The 19228-nt window shown below is 47.4% G+C and overlaps 1 protein-coding gene across 4 annotated transcripts in view; it reads right to left on the reverse strand.

Annotated features, from left to right (window-relative positions):
- Nucleotides 1-19228, reverse strand: part of SNX25 (sorting nexin 25) — a 93409-nt gene that overhangs the window by 8288 nt on the left and 65893 nt on the right. For all 4 annotated transcript variants that reach the window (XM_053659821.1, XM_053659823.1, XM_053659822.1 and 1 more), the window contains exons 10-19: nt 18663-18827; nt 17235-17366; nt 16138-16278; nt 13343-13456; nt 12574-12738; nt 10202-10319; nt 6728-6794; nt 3686-3867; nt 3079-3179; nt 1880-2559 (exon numbers count right to left, since the gene is read on the reverse strand). In XM_053659821.1, the coding sequence (XP_053515796.1) occupies nt 2479-2559; nt 3079-3179; nt 3686-3867; nt 6728-6794; nt 10202-10319; nt 12574-12738; nt 13343-13456; nt 16138-16278; nt 17235-17366; nt 18663-18827 (1266 nt within the window). In that variant the 3' untranslated portion in view covers nt 1880-2478. The remainder of the gene's footprint in view (nt 1-1879; nt 2560-3078; nt 3180-3685; nt 3868-6727; nt 6795-10201; nt 10320-12573; nt 12739-13342; nt 13457-16137; nt 16279-17234; nt 17367-18662; nt 18828-19228) is intronic.

Here is a 19228-nt window from a genome sequence, read left to right on the forward strand (position 1 = left end):
AATGTGAAAAAAAATCTCAATGGAGTTAATATAGAATTATAACTAAATATGGCTAAGAATTAAGTTAGCAAAAGGCTTTCCTTATATCAGTGGTTTCAACGAAGACAAAATCAGGCAGGAAAGTAGAATTCACATGCACAAGACTGCAGTGACAGCTATGTGTGAAACAGAACCAGGGAAAACGACATGTCTTAAAGATACCTTACTATCTTCTTTGTAAACATGCTAAGCTACTGTTGCTGGATTTTAAAAACCACAACCGTCCTTTCTGAAAGGGGGTTTCAGCAACATCCCGTCTTAGCTGGGGAAGTGCTGCTGCCGCGTGGCAGCCAATTAGCAGGCGTCACCGGGCAGAAAGCGACATTGCCTTTGGTTTCTGTTCTGGCTCGTCTATGTTACTTGAATTTCATTTTGTCTTTATAAAAAAGGAAGAAAATGTGAAAAGAATCTTCTGTGACATTCCCTCAACTGGTCCTATGTTTCTCCCTTTACTCTCTTAAAAATTATACACTTAAACCATCCTTGAAAATCAGTTTTCTTTGTAAATCTCTACTGAAGATTCTCTCCTCTCCTCTAGGAACACGTCTCAATATCTCAAGCAATTATGAGATTTTATAATATCTAACATATCATCCCTTTCTGCACTGCAGGCCCTTTTGCTCTGCTCTTGTCCTCTACTTTGTACAGGTCCACTCTCCTTCGACCACCTGGAGGTCCGCTGTCACAGGGGTTCTCTCTCCCTCCCGCTCAGTCCCGCTCCGGCAGCCTTTCTTTAAGGATGTCCGCGTAGCAATGCAGTGAAGCAGTGTGTGTTGGCTTTAATAGCATGTTTAATAGACTTGTTGTCTTTCTTCACACAAAGTAAAAAACACCCTTTTTCACCTGCCATCGGAACGCAGGTCGGAGTGACTCTCACTCCACACTTACTTCCAGCGGATCTTTGTTCCCTGCCTGTCTGCTTGCTCTCCAGTGAGTGACAAACAATAAACCATCCTTCAAGTGCAGCAAACAAATCAATCACAGGTCTGAGCAACCCTCAAAGTAGGTGTCTGACATGAGAATTTATCTTAAAGAAAGACTGAGGAGTCGGTTGTTCCTGCACTTGGAGTATGAGTTGAACAGCTGTAGCTACACTGTGCATGAGACGGACATTCCCAGCGACCGGCCACAGTGAGTTCCCGGCCCTCGGTGCCTTCAACTGCTTCACTGGATGTCTTTTCTACATTCCTATGAAGGGTAATTCTTACCCATATAAACAGCTAACTTTGATTATTACCCAAAGTGTCAAATGTCATCCTGGTTTGGTAAATAATTATTGAAGAGCGGAAACTGTAAGAATCCCTAAGATAAAATTGGGTTTACTCATTTTTAATCATCTACCTTTCAGAAGTTATGTTTCACATCAAGAATGTGGCAGGCATGATCTATCGATGATATAATCAATACCACTTTAATACCTACAGCATTTTTCTTTCATGGATTTCAAACTGAAGTTCTGTCTATTGTTGTGCTTTCAATATTCTCGGCAGCTAGAGGGGGGGACGTGTTTTACTACCCCTGCATAATAGATGGTGAAACCCAGGAAAACTGGTTGAGTTGTGCAGTAACAGTGGGCCCCCGGATCTCCCCGAATGCCCTTGCTGGCCCACAAGACTCAACACAGTCATGTCCCTGAACTCCCCGAGTCCCTCCCTCCTCTTCCCGTGTCCCGGTCTCAGCCCTGCCGGCACATCAGCGGCCCGGCTCACATCCCGCCCCTCAACACATCACTTCCCATTCACGTCAACAGCGTGTTCTCCGTCAACAGCGTGTTCTCCACATGTTCATCCTCTGTGGTCAGAGAAAAGGCAGCCACCTATCTCCTTGCACAAGTACTTACGTGCACAATGTTTCCTACAAAGAAGGGCACCCGGTGAGCATCTGAACTGCCTGCAGGGTTTCAGCCTCTTTCAGACGTGAGCGACTTAAACGTCATGGAGCTCTAGGGTTCGTTTTTATATTTTATTGCTTCAAATGCTTCAAACTATGGGAAATCTTTGGTAAAAATAAAGACAAATTTTTCACAATAACTTTACATATAAAGCATTGCACAACAATGTTCTTCAATACACATGAATATAGGAATGTTCAAAATCCTCAGTGAGGACATTATCTGTACAATATTTACACTTCTTCATTTCAAAAGTTTTCATAAATATTTATAGTATTTCCTAGGTTCTTACCACATATTAACATTTATATGTCCATCAGCATGTTGAACTTTAAAGTATTTATATTCTTATGAAAATAAAAACCAGTAGTTAACAGAAGTGGTTTTTCCTGTTGGGACAGCATCGACCCACTCTGCTTACTTCCCGTAAAACTGGAGGGAGGTAACCAAAACACAGTGCACATTGTTCTCAGTCAGGCTCTGCGGAAAGGAGGAAACGCGGCATGTCTACGGTCACGGACGTTTCCCGGCGGTTTATTTGTGCAGACTCAAGCCTGACCCGCTCTCGGCGGGTCCATGTGAGTTCTCAGCTCCGGGCACAGTTCGGTCAGCAGCAGTTCCATCAGCACCTGCACCAGGAAGGAAGGGGAAAAGGGGAGGCAAGATTGTGTTTTTCTCTAAGGGTTTACTCAAGTATCTACATTTAGGAGTGAAGTCTAATTTTAGGTCTGGGGTGATTCTCAGTCAACAAGTCACTCAAGGAGATGGAATTCATAGCTCTCTCGTGGTCTGCTAACCAATACCACACCATCAGCGACAGTAACACCGCCAACTCTGATCGGACAGATGCCTGGGAAAGGGTTTTTGCTCTGCTGAAGCAGGGAAACCAAGCAGTCATGTTGCAGACATCAGAAGTCAAGAGACACAAACAGGATGAGAACGAGAAGGATGCACCAACTGGGGTAATTTATTTTGTTCAACCACATTTAACAGGCAGACAAACAGAAGGGAAGCAGAGAAAATGGGTCCAGAGTGACAAGTAATACCAATGATTAAGACTATAAAGAATTCCAGTCTACCCTAATACGTGAGTAGAAACGTAAAATCAAAGAAACAGTTAACTCTCTGGTAGGCTTTACATTACTCACATACAACAGATGTTTATTGGCTCTTGTCTCCTGCAATGCGTTGAATATTTTTATTATTCCATGGCGGGCATTTTGCTGTCCAACAAGGCTCTGAAGCATATCTGAAAAATTAGGTTTATATTCTATGCTGTGACTGGTAAAATGCACATACGTGGATATTCAGTTACATAACACGTCCACCATAAATAATGGCACTGAAGCCCAAGAACGTGAATGATAAGTTTTTTTCAAATGTTTACAGAGAAAATAAGATTATTTAGAATCTTTCAACATAAGCTATTTATACAAACTATAATTTTAATACATTGCTACCCAATTAAAAATTAAGCATTCACGACAGTATACTTTAGCAGGACTTTTAAAACCCCACATGTATTATCTGTTCTAAAACATTTTTCTCCCTTAAGTTAAAAGAATTATAAGCAGTATGGTTCTTATTAAGATTTCGGTATAATTTCTCAGCAAGGAGCAAGACATGACGTTTTAAGTGCGATCATTCTTTCTCATTGTAAACAGTGTTTCCCGAGAGGGAGAAATGAAACGCACCTCACTGGGCCAACATTCCCCCTTAATCGCTGTACGTTCAGGACCGGGGCCCAGGCCTCACCTGGAATGTTTTCCAGCAGCTTCTGCTGCGCTTTCTGCTTTGTCTCCTGACTTTGCTCTTTGCTTCTGATTTTGGTCGGTGGTGCCAATTTCCCATGTGGCCAAAAAGCATCCCGGAAAACGGTGATATAGTAAACCAGCATTTGCTCACTGAAAATCCAGTTCAATGTGTCCCGAATTTGTCTTTTAAGAGAAGAATATTTCTTGGGTGAGGTTTTAAGAAATTTTTCATACTCTGTTCTCAAAAAGCATTTATCGATGGGAAGGTTAAGATACAGCCTGGTCTAAATGTTTAATGAATAAACTAGGAATTGGGTTTTAAACTCTGGCTCTGAGAGTTACTTTTTATTTTGGTACTACTGTGTGACCCCTGACCCCTGGTGCTTCCATTTTGTTTTCTCTGGTGCTCACTTCTCCAAATGTCCGCCACACAGCATCTTCCCTGGCGAGAAGCTTGATTTTGTTCAAAGCTGGCAACCACTCTAGCTGTACTCAGTACCTGATATACTAATTTCTCCTCGACGTAGTACCAACAACTGAAAACACAAATCCATTGACAGGCAGATAAAAGTGGCCTGGAACACCCCCGAGTTCTTCAGGTCCCAGGGAGAACCAAGTTTCTCCATCTCTGGGTGTTGCTCCGGCAGACTATGCCAGGCGGTGTCCTCTGATCCGGGGTGCACGTCTGACATGCCCATGAGGCCAGAGGAAAAAGAGCCCCCCTTACCACAAAGGGGAGGGCCCTGGAAAGACACTCCACTATCCACCCATGTCAGATCTCCACGGGAATGACAGCTGGGCACAGTGATAAATAGGTGGCTGTCATCTGTAACCCAGGTCTTCCACATAACCCTAGTTCGTCAGTTATGAGTCGGTTCTCACCAATGACAGGATTTATGCTGTCAAGAGACAAATACAGTTCCAAGAACCCGAGAGTAATTGTTCACTGGGAGCAGGAAGTCTCATTGTTGAAAAAGGGAAAAGAATCATTTTAGACTATTAATGCCAGAAACACTGGGAACTTCCAACTCAATGCATGAATAATAAATTTAAAGCCCCTTTTAAGAATCTGACTTCCCAACCAGATTTTTAAAGAGACAATGTAAGGTTCTCGGAAATAGTACCTGAAATAGATATTTCAAGCCTGGTATTTTTGGCGTATGGGACAATGCTCCAACCAATTGAGCCACTGGGCCAGGGCTCCGAGCCCAGTATTTTTCACACAGTAACCACTCAAGTCTAAAGAATGCGGAGTCAAAACCGTTCATTCTGTTTTATGACTGCACACCTCCTACACTACTTCCCTATATTGCTGAGAACATATATTTCAATTCATACCTAGCAAAAATGATTTTGTTAATTTAATGAGACTTGTGACTTAAGAAAACCCACCAACCTGCCTGTCAACCTCAGAAAATCTGCATAAAAAGGCAGACACCTGGTTCTTGTCTGTCACCTTCCTCGGGTTACTCATGGGTACTACACGAAGAAAGGCAGTGAGAAAACTTCCATTTGCAACTTAAAATTAGGTAAGTGACTCTCACCCAAGGCCGTCACCTAAGTATTTCCCACCAGTTTGGTCTGACTTTCTACTAGCCAAGACCATAGGAAGCTTCTGCAGCAGTTCTGGTACGTGGGATTACAGCTGGTACAAGGCAAGTTCCGCTGCTTATTTTCATGTGACAACGTCAGCTAAAGGCAAAGAAGCAGAGGGCAGGGGCGAGGGCCAGGGCTCCATGCATCCTCCATGGGAGAAAAAGGCCCAATGAAACGACCAGCCTGGAAATTCCACAGCGGACCTCTCCTCCAGCCCCATGAAAATAAGTGCCCCGTGTGTCCACACTGACAAACCGCAGCTGCTCAGGTGATACCGGGAATTCAGAGCCGGTATCGTATATACAAGCAAGGAAAGCGTGAATGACTTGCTGAAGCTGAAACGGGAAATATATTATTAGCAAGCCTGGAGTCCCGAGACAAACAGGGCCATCGAGGCAATTTCTTATCCAGCGCCTGTCACTACTAAGGTTAAGAGGGCTGACCTTGACTGAAGCTGTTACGTTTAGGACCTTTTTTTTTTTTTTTTATTTTTTTATTTTGTTTAGAAAAAAAAAAACCCGAGCGACCAGTCAACAGGACCCTTTCTGATGAAAACAAAAGCCTATGATGTGACTAAAGAAATCGCAGACGCCAGTTTTTAAAAATCTTAGAATGGTGTGTTTATGACCACAAGGAAAATATGCTATATGCAAATGAACAGAAAGATAACATGTTCTTTATGTTTTCCATAAAAATTCATGTGATAAAACTATCACATTAATGTTGTGCATCTGCTTGACAACTGAGTCTTTCAATTGGAAAAATATGACTTTTATCCTAAACCATAGTTGCTATACAAAAAAAGCGACATTTTCCCCTTGTTTTTAGCGGTCAACTCACATTTTTACTGTGTAAGAAAGACATGATGTTTATCCACTGAAGAATACTGGATATGGAGCGAAGCTTTTATGTTTAGATAAAAACATAAGCATATTTAGATACACAGACAATGTGATATAAAAGTATTCATGTGGCTTACAATAGTGGTACATGATGCTCAGATATTCACTAACAAGAGGACCACCCACATCAGCAACTTGGAGGGTCTGCATTTCCCTCCAAGTACACACCTGCCCTGTGAGGCTTGGCCTCCTTCCATCCTGGCTGAGGGTCGAAGCCTTAACCTGACCCCTACTGTGTGACACAAAAACACTGTGCCCGAGACACCCACGCTGGTCATCATGACCGCAAGAGTTCTTTACAAATGCTCTTCTGCACCGAGTCCCCAGAACACGGGCGCTAGCTCAGGCTTTCGCCGTCTCGTTCACTGTGCATTGTGGGAGCGATTCTTCCAGAAATGTGCTTCCCTGGCCAATCTCAGAATCGTACCAGAAACAATTAAAATAAATGACCTTCAGTATGAAAGAGCACTGGCTACCGTAGCACAGGTAATTTGACTACTGAGGCAAAGAGGTGTGCATTCAAACATTAATTTTGTGCAACTCACTTGTTGATGGTCCTTCCAAAAGTGACTTGAACGAGAGCCATCAGTGTTCTTCGCACCCATTTAAACACTAAAACACAAGTCAGAGGAGAAGCATTGTCACAGGAGGCCACAGTCATGACGTTTTCCTAGCTGCACCAGCAATACATCTCACCACTTAACTCAGTCTGAGCCCTGACGCCAAGCCAGTGCTGTGATATCTGCGGAGTGCGGGTCGAGATTCGCAAGCTTCTACCTGGGAAAATTCTTTACTCTGCTTTTCATTTTCTGCTTAGCAACCGATAAAGATGAAACTCAAGAGCTTTTACAGCTTTCTGATGGCTAAACAATGGCTGAACTAACAAGCGGAAATGATACTTGACTCTTTGTGTCCTTGGGCTCCCAGCAAGGGGTCTGTTTCCACCCAAAGGCAGTGCGGCTCCTGTTCCGGTTTTTGTCTGGCTGGCCACCCGACCTCCTAATGCCTCTCTGAACAAGAAACACGCGTGGTCCCACGCTGACCACTGTTCTGAAATATTAATGAACTGGTGGGTCTAGCTGCTCCTATTCGAGTCCTAGTTTGCAGAGCATTGGGTACTTTTTTCTATTTTACACTGTTGTGGGTGGAGCCGGGTTCTGAGTGAGTGGTGAACCCAGGGCTGGCCTGCGCCTGCCCCGTTGCCAGGGGCAGCTGGCACGGGCCACTTTCTCTGGGCCGCAGCGCCCTGGTCTGGAAAAGGACAGGGGTCACGTGTGCTTGTTTTGCTCTGAGGGTCATGTCAATACTTTGTTTGAGAGGGCACTGTGAGGAGCTCTACAAATCTACAAAACTTTCCTTATTACCTCGGTGACTACAGATACAAAATAGGAAAGTGAACAAACAGAAGGCAAAGCCACGCTGCAAACTGGAATCTAAACCAATTTTTCTATTTATTCACCCCCATTCATCAAAACGGCTAATGACACATGGGCAAACGAGAAACTCAAACCTGACTGTAACGGAGACAAGAGTTCAGGGGCCTAGTACCAAACTCGAAAGGGGCGAATTCGCAATCACCTCTGTGCAAGGGAAGCCTCACAAACAAAAATCAGCAATTCACACGGGCTTGCTGCTGGGCTTCAAAACATTCCAAGGTCATGTCTAACTTTGTAAATGGCTCTAAGTGTCCAGCTGAATGGCGGTGTTAATCCTTCAAGTGAGATCCAAGGCACGGAGTCGGGACCCTGCCTTAAAGGCACCTTACATGGCTGAAGGCATTCAGGACACATGGCCAGCAAGTGGACCTGCTCGGTGAGGCCGGCATGGTGGCCGGGGAGTTCGTCTGTCCGTGCCTTCCTCGGGCCGGAGATGCAGCCCACAGCCAGAGGCTCTGAGGACAGGGCCCCTCCAGAAAGAAGGCCTGTCAGTGCAGTGACTGATCACAGATGTTTGAAAGGCTGTGTTGTTCCTGGTCCCTTTTTGTACACTGAACTAGAACAGGAAGCAGAAACTGCCACGCTCCAGATTCTCCCGTCACTGATGGCTGCTGACTGCTTTTCTTGTCTTCCCCCCAATACTCACAACAGCCCCCGTGATCCCTCTGAAGGCTCATTTGCTCAAAGCCACAGAGACAGCTGCAGCAACTGTAGGATTCTGCTGACGGCACAGATATCACAACTCATTATAGATGATGTTCTATTTTTTCCCCTCCGGAATGTCACCAGCCACACCAAATACACTCTGGGCAGGCACATGAGGGGGGAGGTGCCCACTGGCTGTGGAGACGGGAGTCTGAGCCCCTCTCTGCCCTGACAGAGCCACCAGGTCTCCATCTCCATACCCCAAAGACACACTGCCGCAGGCTAAAAGGGCGCCTTTCCTCCTCCTCCTCATCATCAGCGCTGGGTGACCGGGAGGCCTCAGCGTGATGGGCCAGACTTCCCTGGGGAAGAGTCGGGTGCTGGGTGAACTGTTTTCTGTCGGTGCTGAACCCACTGCAGCAGCAGCGCATGTCTCAACGTGTCCGAAACACGTGAGCAGCTACAGCTTCTTCATCTGGAAGGACCTTTAATACTTGGGTGACGTTCCATCATAGGGAGATTTCTTAATTTATGCCCCACTTCTGAAATTTAGCTCCCAACTTTTCAATATTGAAGTCATGCTAAAAATGAACATCTTTACATATAAATCTTTGCCTGTGGTTTTTGCATTTAATTGTGTCCCCTGTTTAATGTTAGATTTTCAGAACCCTTATATTGTAAATGAACTGAAGGAAGAATCTACATCTGATGTGGTTTTGTTTCCCCTACACGGCTGTATCCCAAACATATGCTCCCAAGGTCTTTGCCTAACCAGGCTTTGGCTTGGGCGAAGGACAAGTTCAATAACCAAGACAATTAATTCCAGCACTTGAAATCTCCCTGCCTGTTCATGCATCAGTGCAACCGGCCAGACGGTTCCTGGATCACCTACTACAGCTCAGGCACCATAGTAGATGCGGAGGATTAAAAACACACAGACATGATCGAGTGTATACAGCACCTGAAGTTTCTCATCTGCTAGTAATTCCTGAAGGGACACTGAGGGATATAAACACAGCCCCACTGCCTATATGAGACCACCTCCCGGCCCACCCCCTTTGCCCCAAGGGAAAAGATGCTAATCTGAGTGGACAGAGCCTGGGACAGCCAGAGGGCGCCACTGTGCAGGCTGGAGGTACCCTGGGCCCTGCAAACCCTTGCTCCTCTCGTGTGCTTCCTCTTCCGGGCAGTTAGTGGGGCCTTTCAGCGCCACCACACCGCCAGCCAGGACCAAGGCCCCAAGTGCGGCTGCACATGCCAGTCTCAAGGTGTGGAGTGTGGGGGCCGTGGGAGGTGTGGGTGGGCAGGGAGTCCTGCTTAGGACTCGGGGCAGACCAGGTACTGCAGTAGGACCTTTCCCCGAGCACTGATTCGGGAGAGAGGCCCTTGTGTGGGTCCTCGCAAAATGGTATTTTGATCCTGTATTTGTTTTTGTTTCTTCTAAGTACATCTGAGGAACTGCTAGGGTAGGACTCTCAACCTGACGTTACTGTCACTTGGGACAGGAGTCTTCACAGTGAGGGGCTCACTCGGGCAGCGTGTGGGGCTCAGCAGCAACCCTGGCTGCCACCCTTTGGATGCTGGTAGCGCCATCCACCAAGCTGTGACACTGAAAACGTGTCCAGAAAGAGAGGTGGCTGGAAGGGGACTGAGGAAGTCCTGTAACCCTGGCCATAAAACTATCCTCACAACACCAGCCTCTTCTTCAGCCACCGGGCTGAGCCAATTGAACAGAAACCAAGGTGTTTCCTGTGTCTGTCTTCAGGCTGGATCCTCAGATCCTACCACACTGTCTGGCTGCCCCTCAGGAGGATTTGCTGAACGGATGAATGGATGAATATAAATACACGTGTGACTCAGAAATAAAGGGACATTAAACGTGTGTGCATGTGACCACTTAACCAGAACACACCACTACATAGTAACAAAAAGGCTTACTTCCTCGGAGTTCAAAAATCTCCCCAAGCAACATGAAACAGGGTTCAGCCAAGGAGTCTTTCCTCCCGTCCACATCGTCACCGTAATCTGACAGGTCACTGTCCTCCTCTGTCTCCTCCTGGGGGCACAGAAAAGTCACAGAAGCAGGTCACCTACCCAACTAAGTGGTACCGCTATTCTCCTTTTCTAGATGTAGACGCCACACTATGTGCTAATATTGCAGCCTCACGTAACTTTCCTACATGCAGACGTCTGGGTCTTTTCAATAGAGGATAAAATGTCTGTGACCATTCCCCAGTATTTACTTTTTAAAAATACTTTGTTTATTTATTTACTTACTTACTTATTTATTTTTAGAGAGCGGGGAAGGGAGAAAGAGAGGGAGAGAAACATTGCTGGGGACCTGGCCCACAACCCAGGCGCGTGCCCACCCCAGGACTGAACCAGCAGCCTTTGGTTCACAGGCCAGCGCTCAGTCCACTGGGCCACCCCAGCCGGGGCTCTCTGCTGTGGGATTTGAGCTCCTGCCCCTCCAGCTTAAGTCAACACTAGGAGGCAGACCACGGCTTCCTGTCTACTGAGAACAGAGGAAGCAGAAGTCCAAGTGGACACTGGAGACTAAAGGAGCCTGCGGCCTGCCGAGGACTGGACGCTCACTGCCCCACTCATGGACACAGAAGCTAAGAAATGGGTGAGTGACGTTGGCAGATGCAGGCGCTTCTCTGACCCCCTTTGTAAACCAGGTTTACGAGCTCAGATGCCTACGGTGACCAGGTCGGGAGCCGGGGAAAGGGTAGTAACTTCGAGAGCCCCGTCCTGCCTGAAAGGGGAGCTGGCTGCCTGGTTCAGGCCTTCCCATGTGCTTTTGTAAAAACCACCCAGCAATTCTCATGAGACCGTCCAGTGCCCAACAAATTTAAGTACGTTCTGACACTACCTAGAGATTAGCATCAGACGCCAAGGTTAAGGACTCAGTCCTACAAGGCTGCCCCCGCTTCAAACACCAATCACACATCTAGGTTGTTACCTGTTCTTCTCACCGACCAGCTGTCAATCAGGGGTCCCAGGACCCCTCTCCTCAGGTTTGAGTAATTTGCTAGAGCACCTCACAGAACTCAGAAACATTCACTTACACTCTCCAGCTTATTATAGAGGCTATTGTATAGGACACCGACAAGCACCCACACAAGGCGGCAAGGAGAGTGGAGTCGCCATGTCCCTCCAGGCTCACCACCCTCCCAGCGCCCCACATGCTCATCGGCCTGGCTGCTCCCTGAGCCCCGTCCTGCTGGCTTTTTACAGACGCTCCGTTACCCAGGCATTGTGGGCGCAAAGGGGGCCATGTGCTAAATCCGACGAGCTCAGGGGAGGCCCATCTGAGGGGCCTTACAACCCCAGTGACCAAAGTGACCACACAGGGTGGTCTGGATGTAACTAAAAGCCATTTATGGTGGTCAGCCAACGTCCTAGGCCTGACACTTCCTTGACAAATGTCTATCTTGAACTTGGAAATGGTCTGCTGTCTTTGTGCGTCTCAGATGACATCTCTCCAAAATGTCAAAGCAGACTTCTTTCGAGGGCACCCAAGACAGGGCCGCTGGCACCGGAGCACGAGGCCACAGGCTGTGTCTGCCGTGGCCCATCTGCAGCGCAGCGAACGTCCCCTTCCCGTGCCTGCCGAGGTAACACACGTGTCCTTGTGTGTCACTTCTCATCCATCTCGGGTGGTTTCCCAACCAGGCTCCCTCTGGCCTCCCTACTCACCAACGGAGTCCCTGTTACTCTCCTTACGTCTCGTCTCTTCCTTGGATAATAAGGTATAAAATAAGCTGCCAAACTGACATTTTCTGAAGCCTTTTCTCAGTCTGTTGGATTTTGCTTCCCAGCAACTGTCTTCAAATAAACTCTTACAAGACTTAAAAAATATGTACACAAATTTTAAAAAAATCATTCCTCACCCTGGCAGGGCCTTTGCCTAATCATCCACTAGTCCAGTGCAGAGACCCCGCTGCCCCCAGTCGGAGCCCACCTCCTCCCCTCCACCGCAGCACCAACTCCTCCACGAAGCTCACCCACCCCCGCCCAGGACCAGCTAGTGCAGCCGCCTGCTGGGGCTCCTGAGAACTTCCCACTGCATTTCACTGACCTGCCCTCATGAACCCCTTTGTGTCTGAATGAATCTCAATGCTGCTGAGTGACTTGGAGGGGTACAGGCAGGTGCCGAAAACACGACAGCAACAGTGACTGAAAACAGGTATCTCTGCCTCACCCCACGAGCAGCGTGCTTCCCACGAGCACGTTACCACGAACTGCCTTGGTGCAGACAGCGGCTTACACGCGCCAACACATGGCACGGGCTGTAGACAGCTCACCTCCTGGTGGGAGAAGAAGTCACGCGGGAGTCTTTCCAAAAATGAGGATAATGAAAAAGTGGGTTTTTTCCCCTGCACGTCAATAACCTTGAGGTAGTCAGGAGAAGGGCTCAAAAAGGCATAAAGTGCTTCGCTCTGAGACAGTCTTTCGTCTGAAAGCAGATTCTGCAGAAGAAAGGGGGTGAATCACTCCTCTGTGGGACTATGCACTGCGAAGCCACCAGCCCGACAGTATTAAAGGTGACCTACTCCCATCAGAATTCTGAACCTAAAACCACGGCCCTTGCCCCCTGGGATAAAATATATTAGGTCGGTTCTCCGTGACGGTAACAGCACACCACCCTCTCTGCGTGGCCATGGTGCCCCATCAATCCACTCGGCGGGGCTGCCGCACAGAGGACGGACTCACTCTGGTCCGCCTGCTCAGTGCTACCAGATTCTTACTCTGCACACAGCTCGGAGTCTGCACCGTGGCTGCCTCCAGTTCAGGAGCAGGGACGGGAAGGGAACAACCAGAGGGACTAGCTGTTTCCAGACTGAATGCTAGTTACAAGGGTGTGTTCAGTGTGCGAAATCAGAGACAACTGTACATACAATGTCTGCATTTCCTGTATGGATGGCACACTTTAATTACAAACACACAAAAAGTTATTCCGAGGGTCTGGTGTGGTCTGCGGGAACAGGAGGCAAATGGGCACTCTTAGAATGATGACGGTTTAACCCCAAACAGCTACTTTCCCTCTCACAGCCAAACATTTCAGCCGCTTACCTGTAAAAACTTATTTAGCTGGTTCTTTGACTTTTCCATAAACTTCTGATCTACAGATTTGAAAGGCAGTTTGCTGAGAGAAGGCAGCTGGACTTTTTTTAAAGAAGGGAAGCACTGTTGGGGGAAAGGTAAATATGTTAGATTCTGGAAATTATACTTCACTCTTAAAAAGAGACTCGGAATTACAAGCGGGACAAACCAGGGCCCTTCCTCCTGCACTCGTTCCTCTGACGTTCAAGACCTTGGAAACCTACCTGTTCTAACCAGGCTCAAGGATCTGGAGGAACGGGGCGTCTGAGGGAAACGCTAAACCTCGTGCCCAGACCCACGAACCCTGGAGCCAGGCCGGTTGGGCGGATTTTCACGCCATGCACCTGGAGCACAGGACAAGGGGCTCTGTTTACGCTGTCGAAAGTTATCCAAGTTGACAAAAGAATACAATGGAAAGAAAGAATAACTTGGGTTGAGGCTCTATCACTGCCTTTATGGCACAATGCAGAGTGTAAAGCTACCAATAATCCTAGTGATACAGGTCAACACACAATAACAAGAGACTTCCTTCTGGAGTAAGGCCTGCTCTGTGCCGGACCCTGTGCCCGGCAGGCGCAGCCGCTCCACGCGGTGGGGATCAGCGCCGTTCCTGCTTCCTGTGTGAGAAGACTCAGGGCCAGGGATTAAAGCCCAGCCCCGCCTCACTATGAAGGCAGTGCTTTCTGAGCCAGTTCCCACAGGACGCTGCCAGTGCGCCCCTCAGAGAAGAGGAAGTGGGTCCCACAGGTCCCCGACGGCCCCACCACCAAACACCGGCCTTCGTTAAGGCCCCTTGCATAAGCTGCACAAGTTCAAGTGCTATTGACAAGCAAGTGAGCACAGAGAGGGCCGGCCACAGCCTTTAGGCCCCTCACCATCAAGTCGCCACCGCCCCCCACCACCCCACGGGCCTGGCCATAGCAAGAAGGACATGTAACAGGTGACCTGTACCAAGTGCTCTGCTGGTGGGAAAGGGGACACTGGCGTTTCCCACAAAACCCACTGGAGCTCCCCAAGCACAAGGGCACCTGCCGAAGAAGGAAATACCAACCGGGGCCCAAGTTCGGGGTGAGGTGTTGAATGAAAACACCATTGAATGAAATGAGGTGAGAGCTGGAAGGGAAGAGTAAACCACCAGGGGCCGGAGGACAGTGTGTCCTGTCACTGTGCCCACGCGAGGGCACGTTCAGCAGGGAAAACTCGCATGACAGAAAACGCCAGGGCTGAGAGAGAACTGGAGATCAGGCCACAGAGGGGATGGGGGACAAAGTGACAGAAACAACAGGGGCCTCTACGGTTTGTTTCCTCTGGCGCTTCAGTTTCATTGTTTTTATTTCCAAAGAACGTTTTCTCTTCTACGCACCTTCTGTCTCCCTAAATTCCTCTCTCTCCTTCCTTCTGTTTTTATCAGCAAATAGGATCGATACTAAACTTTGGCTTTGCCACAGTTTGTCACGGGGCGAACAACACATTTCTCTGCAGTGTCAACTGTACCCGACATTTTGGGGGCAACTTATTCTCACGCTGGGTGACTGTTTCGCAGACCACACTGCTAGAGTGGCCACTGTCCATCTGAGAAACGCTGAAGCACAACATTCAGCTTTGGCCACCATCCTTTTGAAAGCGGTTGAAGAAGTAATAGCACTCAGTAATAGCTGGTGATTCAAAAGATATTAAAAAACCACCCTAGGAGAAAAGGTTAAAGAAACAGGCAGATTCCACTTGCAAGAGGGTCTGGAGGCGAGCACAGGGTCTGACCAGCAGGAGTCCATTCAGCGCAGAGAACGAACCGGCCTAAGTGAAAGCAGAGGTGAGGGGAAAACTTTCTTGTCACTGGGGTGAAGGGCGCTGCCTCCAGAGAGAGTTAAAGAAGGTGACCTTTCTGAGGCAAACAGGAGAACGAGGAGTTGAGGTCGGACTACCTGGATGCTAAACCTGGTTTGGCCCCCATGTACACACCCTGCGAGAAGTCAGTTAAACTCTCCGGGTCAGTTCCCCCATCTGTCAAATCAAAGAACTGACCTACATTAGTGGCTCTCAAACATTTTTAACCAAACCCAAGGTAGAAAAGATGTGCTAAGTTGCAACCCACGACACACGTGCATCTCCACGAGTCTGTATAAATAACACGCACACACGCAGAACTGAAACACGAGCTCCGTGGAAGCAGACTCAGTACCTTTTACAAGGCTGACACAGAGATACCCCTTACGTGCCCCCCACTCTCCTGGATGCTTTGGATTCATCTACCCCTTATTCGCACAACTCCGAGATAGGCAAGGGAGGAGCTATAGATCGGTATCTGTGTGTCATTGACAAGGAAGGAGAGGCACAGAGGGGCAGAGTGACAAGTCCCGGGTCACAGAGTGGTAAGGAGTCACGCTGGGGTCCCAGCTGGGTGGGCTCTCAGTCACGACACGTAACCGACTCGCGGCGCTTTGTGATGAAATTCAGGGTGGCCCACTCCCCTCCCATCGCTGCCGCCACCCATGGGCCACTCCATGGTCCCTGGCCCCCTTCCAGCTCTGGGGTTCTCTGGGGTCCCATTCACAAAGGAGATCAGACAATCACCTGTCCTGAAGGATTTAGACAAGACCAGATGATCTGAGCTATGAGTAATTTCTAAATGTCAGGCCGAAAATGCCACTCTGTCAGTAGCAACAGCAAAGAAAAAAGATGAATCTGTTTCCCTATGGGGAAAAATCGAAATGAGCTCTTATGCCTTTTGTTGCTGAGTAATTCTAATGTTCTGTGAGTATCCATACCTCACTAAGTTTCCGGTGCAAATTCTGAAACTCACTGAGCCTTCTGGGAACGGTCCAGTTCTTGGTTTCAACTCCTTCCACGTCCTGCAAACTCACCATGACGAAGTAGCAGGGCATTTGCTCACCGTTCTCTTCAGTAACCTTGAAAGTGAAACAAAACCAAACCAATGCAACAACAACAATACAAAGCATGGAGAGTCCGTGGGGCAGCAAGACTTTTACACACATACCCCGGACTCTCCTCCCCTTGGTGTACACACCTTGCACAATCCCTGGGACTGGGACTGGGACGGTTTCTGTTCTGACAACTGGGATGTTACCTGGCACAGCTGACCCGCAAACAGGGAGATGGCTTCAGTGGGTCTAAACTAATCCCATGAGCCCTTTAAGAGCAGAGAGATGTCTCAGGCCAGCAGTGGAAGAGGGAGTCACAGAGACTGGGGACATAAGGAGCTTTAGGATGGAAAGGGACACAAGGAAAAGACTGGGAGCACTTCCAGTAACTAAGAACAACCCCCAGCTGACAGCAAGAAACCTCAGGGAACTGACTTCTGCCGAGAACCCATCATATCGTGACTAAGGGCCTACAGAATTGTGAGCTAATAAATGGGTGTCGTTTTAAGCTATGAAATTTGTGGTGATTTGGCAGACTTAAAGAAAACTAATACAGCAGACTTAACATCCTATGTTCCCTTGGAAAATCCAATGAACAGCAAGCCAACAGGTGGGAGATATACCAATACCTCTCAGAGAAGGATGAGGGTTTCCTTAGTTCAATTTCAGGAATCAACCAACCATGATCTCTGACCTTGGGAGACATAATGTCCTCTCCCTCCACCCACTATCCCACCTGAAGTTCCTTATGGTTCCGGTGAACACAGACAGCCTTCTGTCTGCCTGGGGCCCTCTGCCAGGGAGGCTGGGACAGCTCCCTGTCGTGGCACAGCCCAGGTAAACATTCGGGGGAAGGTAGGGCAAGTGCAGACTCGAAGAGTAAACGTAAGTTTCCTATCCTCGACTTTAACTCCCCAGGATTCATCTTGTCTTATGAAGTCAAACATTCCTAACAAATGGGGAAGAAGGGCAATCGGACCGACCTGCCCGCCGGTGATGGCGGCCCTCCAGAGGCCCAGGTTCTCACACCACCAATCCGTCCGGGCCAAGTGCAGCTGGAGGTCGCTGCGCTCCTTCTCCGTCAGAATGATCTCCTCCTTCAGCTTGGAAACGATCTGCCACGGGGAGAACATCCCGGGAGTTAGAGAACCACGTAAAACGCCGTACAGGGCAGCAAGAGAGCAGGGAAAAGCTCACACAATCGACACGCAAAAGTCAGGTGCATTTCTAAATACAACAGACAATCCAAAAAGGACATGAAGAAAACAACTGAATTTACAATGGCATAAAAATAATAAATTACATAAGACGAACTTAAGCAAGAAGGTGAAAGTCTATTGTTATTTGTCTATAACAAAAACTACAGAACTCCTTCCTCAGCAAAACAAAAAGTGGGCACGTGTGTGACAGACATGGAAAAAAACTATAGGACTCAGACAAAAAAATTAAAGAAAAATATAAATGAATGAAAAGGTAGCCTATGTTCATGAATGAGAAGACTGAGTATTGCTCATGTCGATACTGCTCAAAGCAATCTAGGGATCCAATGCTGTTCTTGTCTAAATCTCAACAATGTTTTTTTTTAATAAACAGAAAAATCGGTCCTATAATTCATATGGAATCTCAAGGGAGACTATAGAATTGAAACGACCTGGGGAAAGAACAAAGTCAGAAAACTCACTCCTAATTTTCAATACCTACTACAAAGCTACATTCATTAAAACAGTATGGTGCTTCCCAGCGGCCACCACAGCATCATTCTCTCACTCGTCAATGGTGGTTCTGAGCACCACTCCAACAGTGACGGGGGGGTCCGTTCAGCAGACCAAAGGGTACCACCAGCTGTACCTCTATGGCAGAAACGTCCTTGTCGGACTCCAAAGGGGCGTGAACACAAAGCAAAAGGCCACACCACCTCTTGGGTTTGAGAAACGCCAATTAGCAAGATGCTATTTACATTTTTAAACCTATAAACTCTGTTGGATTTTAGCAAAATAATTTATTTCTTGCACAATTCTGTGAGGTTCTCTATTTTTATCTGCAGCATGTATAAGAAAATTTAAAAATTTTCAGATTGTCCTTGAGTATGGTTAACTCGCTTGCAGAAATGACCTTGGTACAAAGGAAAGCTCTGCCCCTCCCCCAAAGGTACTGCAGGTTCACCAGAGAAGGAAACAGAGTTACTCACAGCTGACGACTGGGAAACAAACCCAAATCATGTGATACTAGAAACAAGTAACTTTCTAATTCTTACTAGAAGCAAAATAATAATAATAATAACAACAATAGAACTTACAGTAAAATTCCCTTTAAAGAAATGGTGATAATTCTCAACATAAACTAAAAATTGCTTTTTATCAAATTAGAAAAATAGAAACTTTCAACAACAACCTTGAAAGCAAAAGAGTTACCTTCTTGTCAGGTTTTGGTGCATTTTGAATAGAATTTAGAGCTTGCCTTTTATACTCAAGCTTCTCATTTAGTTCTCGTAGTTTGCTTACAGCAAAACTGGCTTGTTCATTGATCTGGCTGGTGCCTTCATCCACAGCTTCCTCAGCAGCCTCACCTCCCAGGCCCTGGGAAAAGAAGTCACATGACCACCGTATCTTATAGAAATGGACCATTCAGTAATTATTATCTATTTCATAGGTGCTATAACACCACAGCGCATTCTCCAAAGTCCTAGGTTCCAATAAGAAGAATCTATAGTGGGATATTGAGAAGGAGAGTGAAAAATTAAAGTGTTTGCAACCAAAGTAAGGAGTATTCAGAATTGCTGAAAAAAAACCCACCATTTAGTAACCTGGAGAAAGGACAAAGGTCCACACCATTATTTCCCCAATGGGGTACACCCAAGGGGGTCTGCACGGAACCCAGGACAGTGCCGTTGTGTCCCCAGCTCAGCCCGCCTGTCCTGGGCCTGATCTCTGACAGGCGCGCCCAGGCTGGACTTCCTTCTGCTGTCCTAAGAATATTA

Source organism: Artibeus jamaicensis, unplaced genomic scaffold, assembly GCF_021234435.1.
Source record: "Artibeus jamaicensis isolate MK-2021 breed Jamaican fruit bat unplaced genomic scaffold, CSHL_Jam_final scaffold_833, whole genome shotgun sequence".
Classification (NCBI taxonomy): domain Eukaryota; kingdom Metazoa; phylum Chordata; class Mammalia; order Chiroptera; family Phyllostomidae; genus Artibeus; species Artibeus jamaicensis.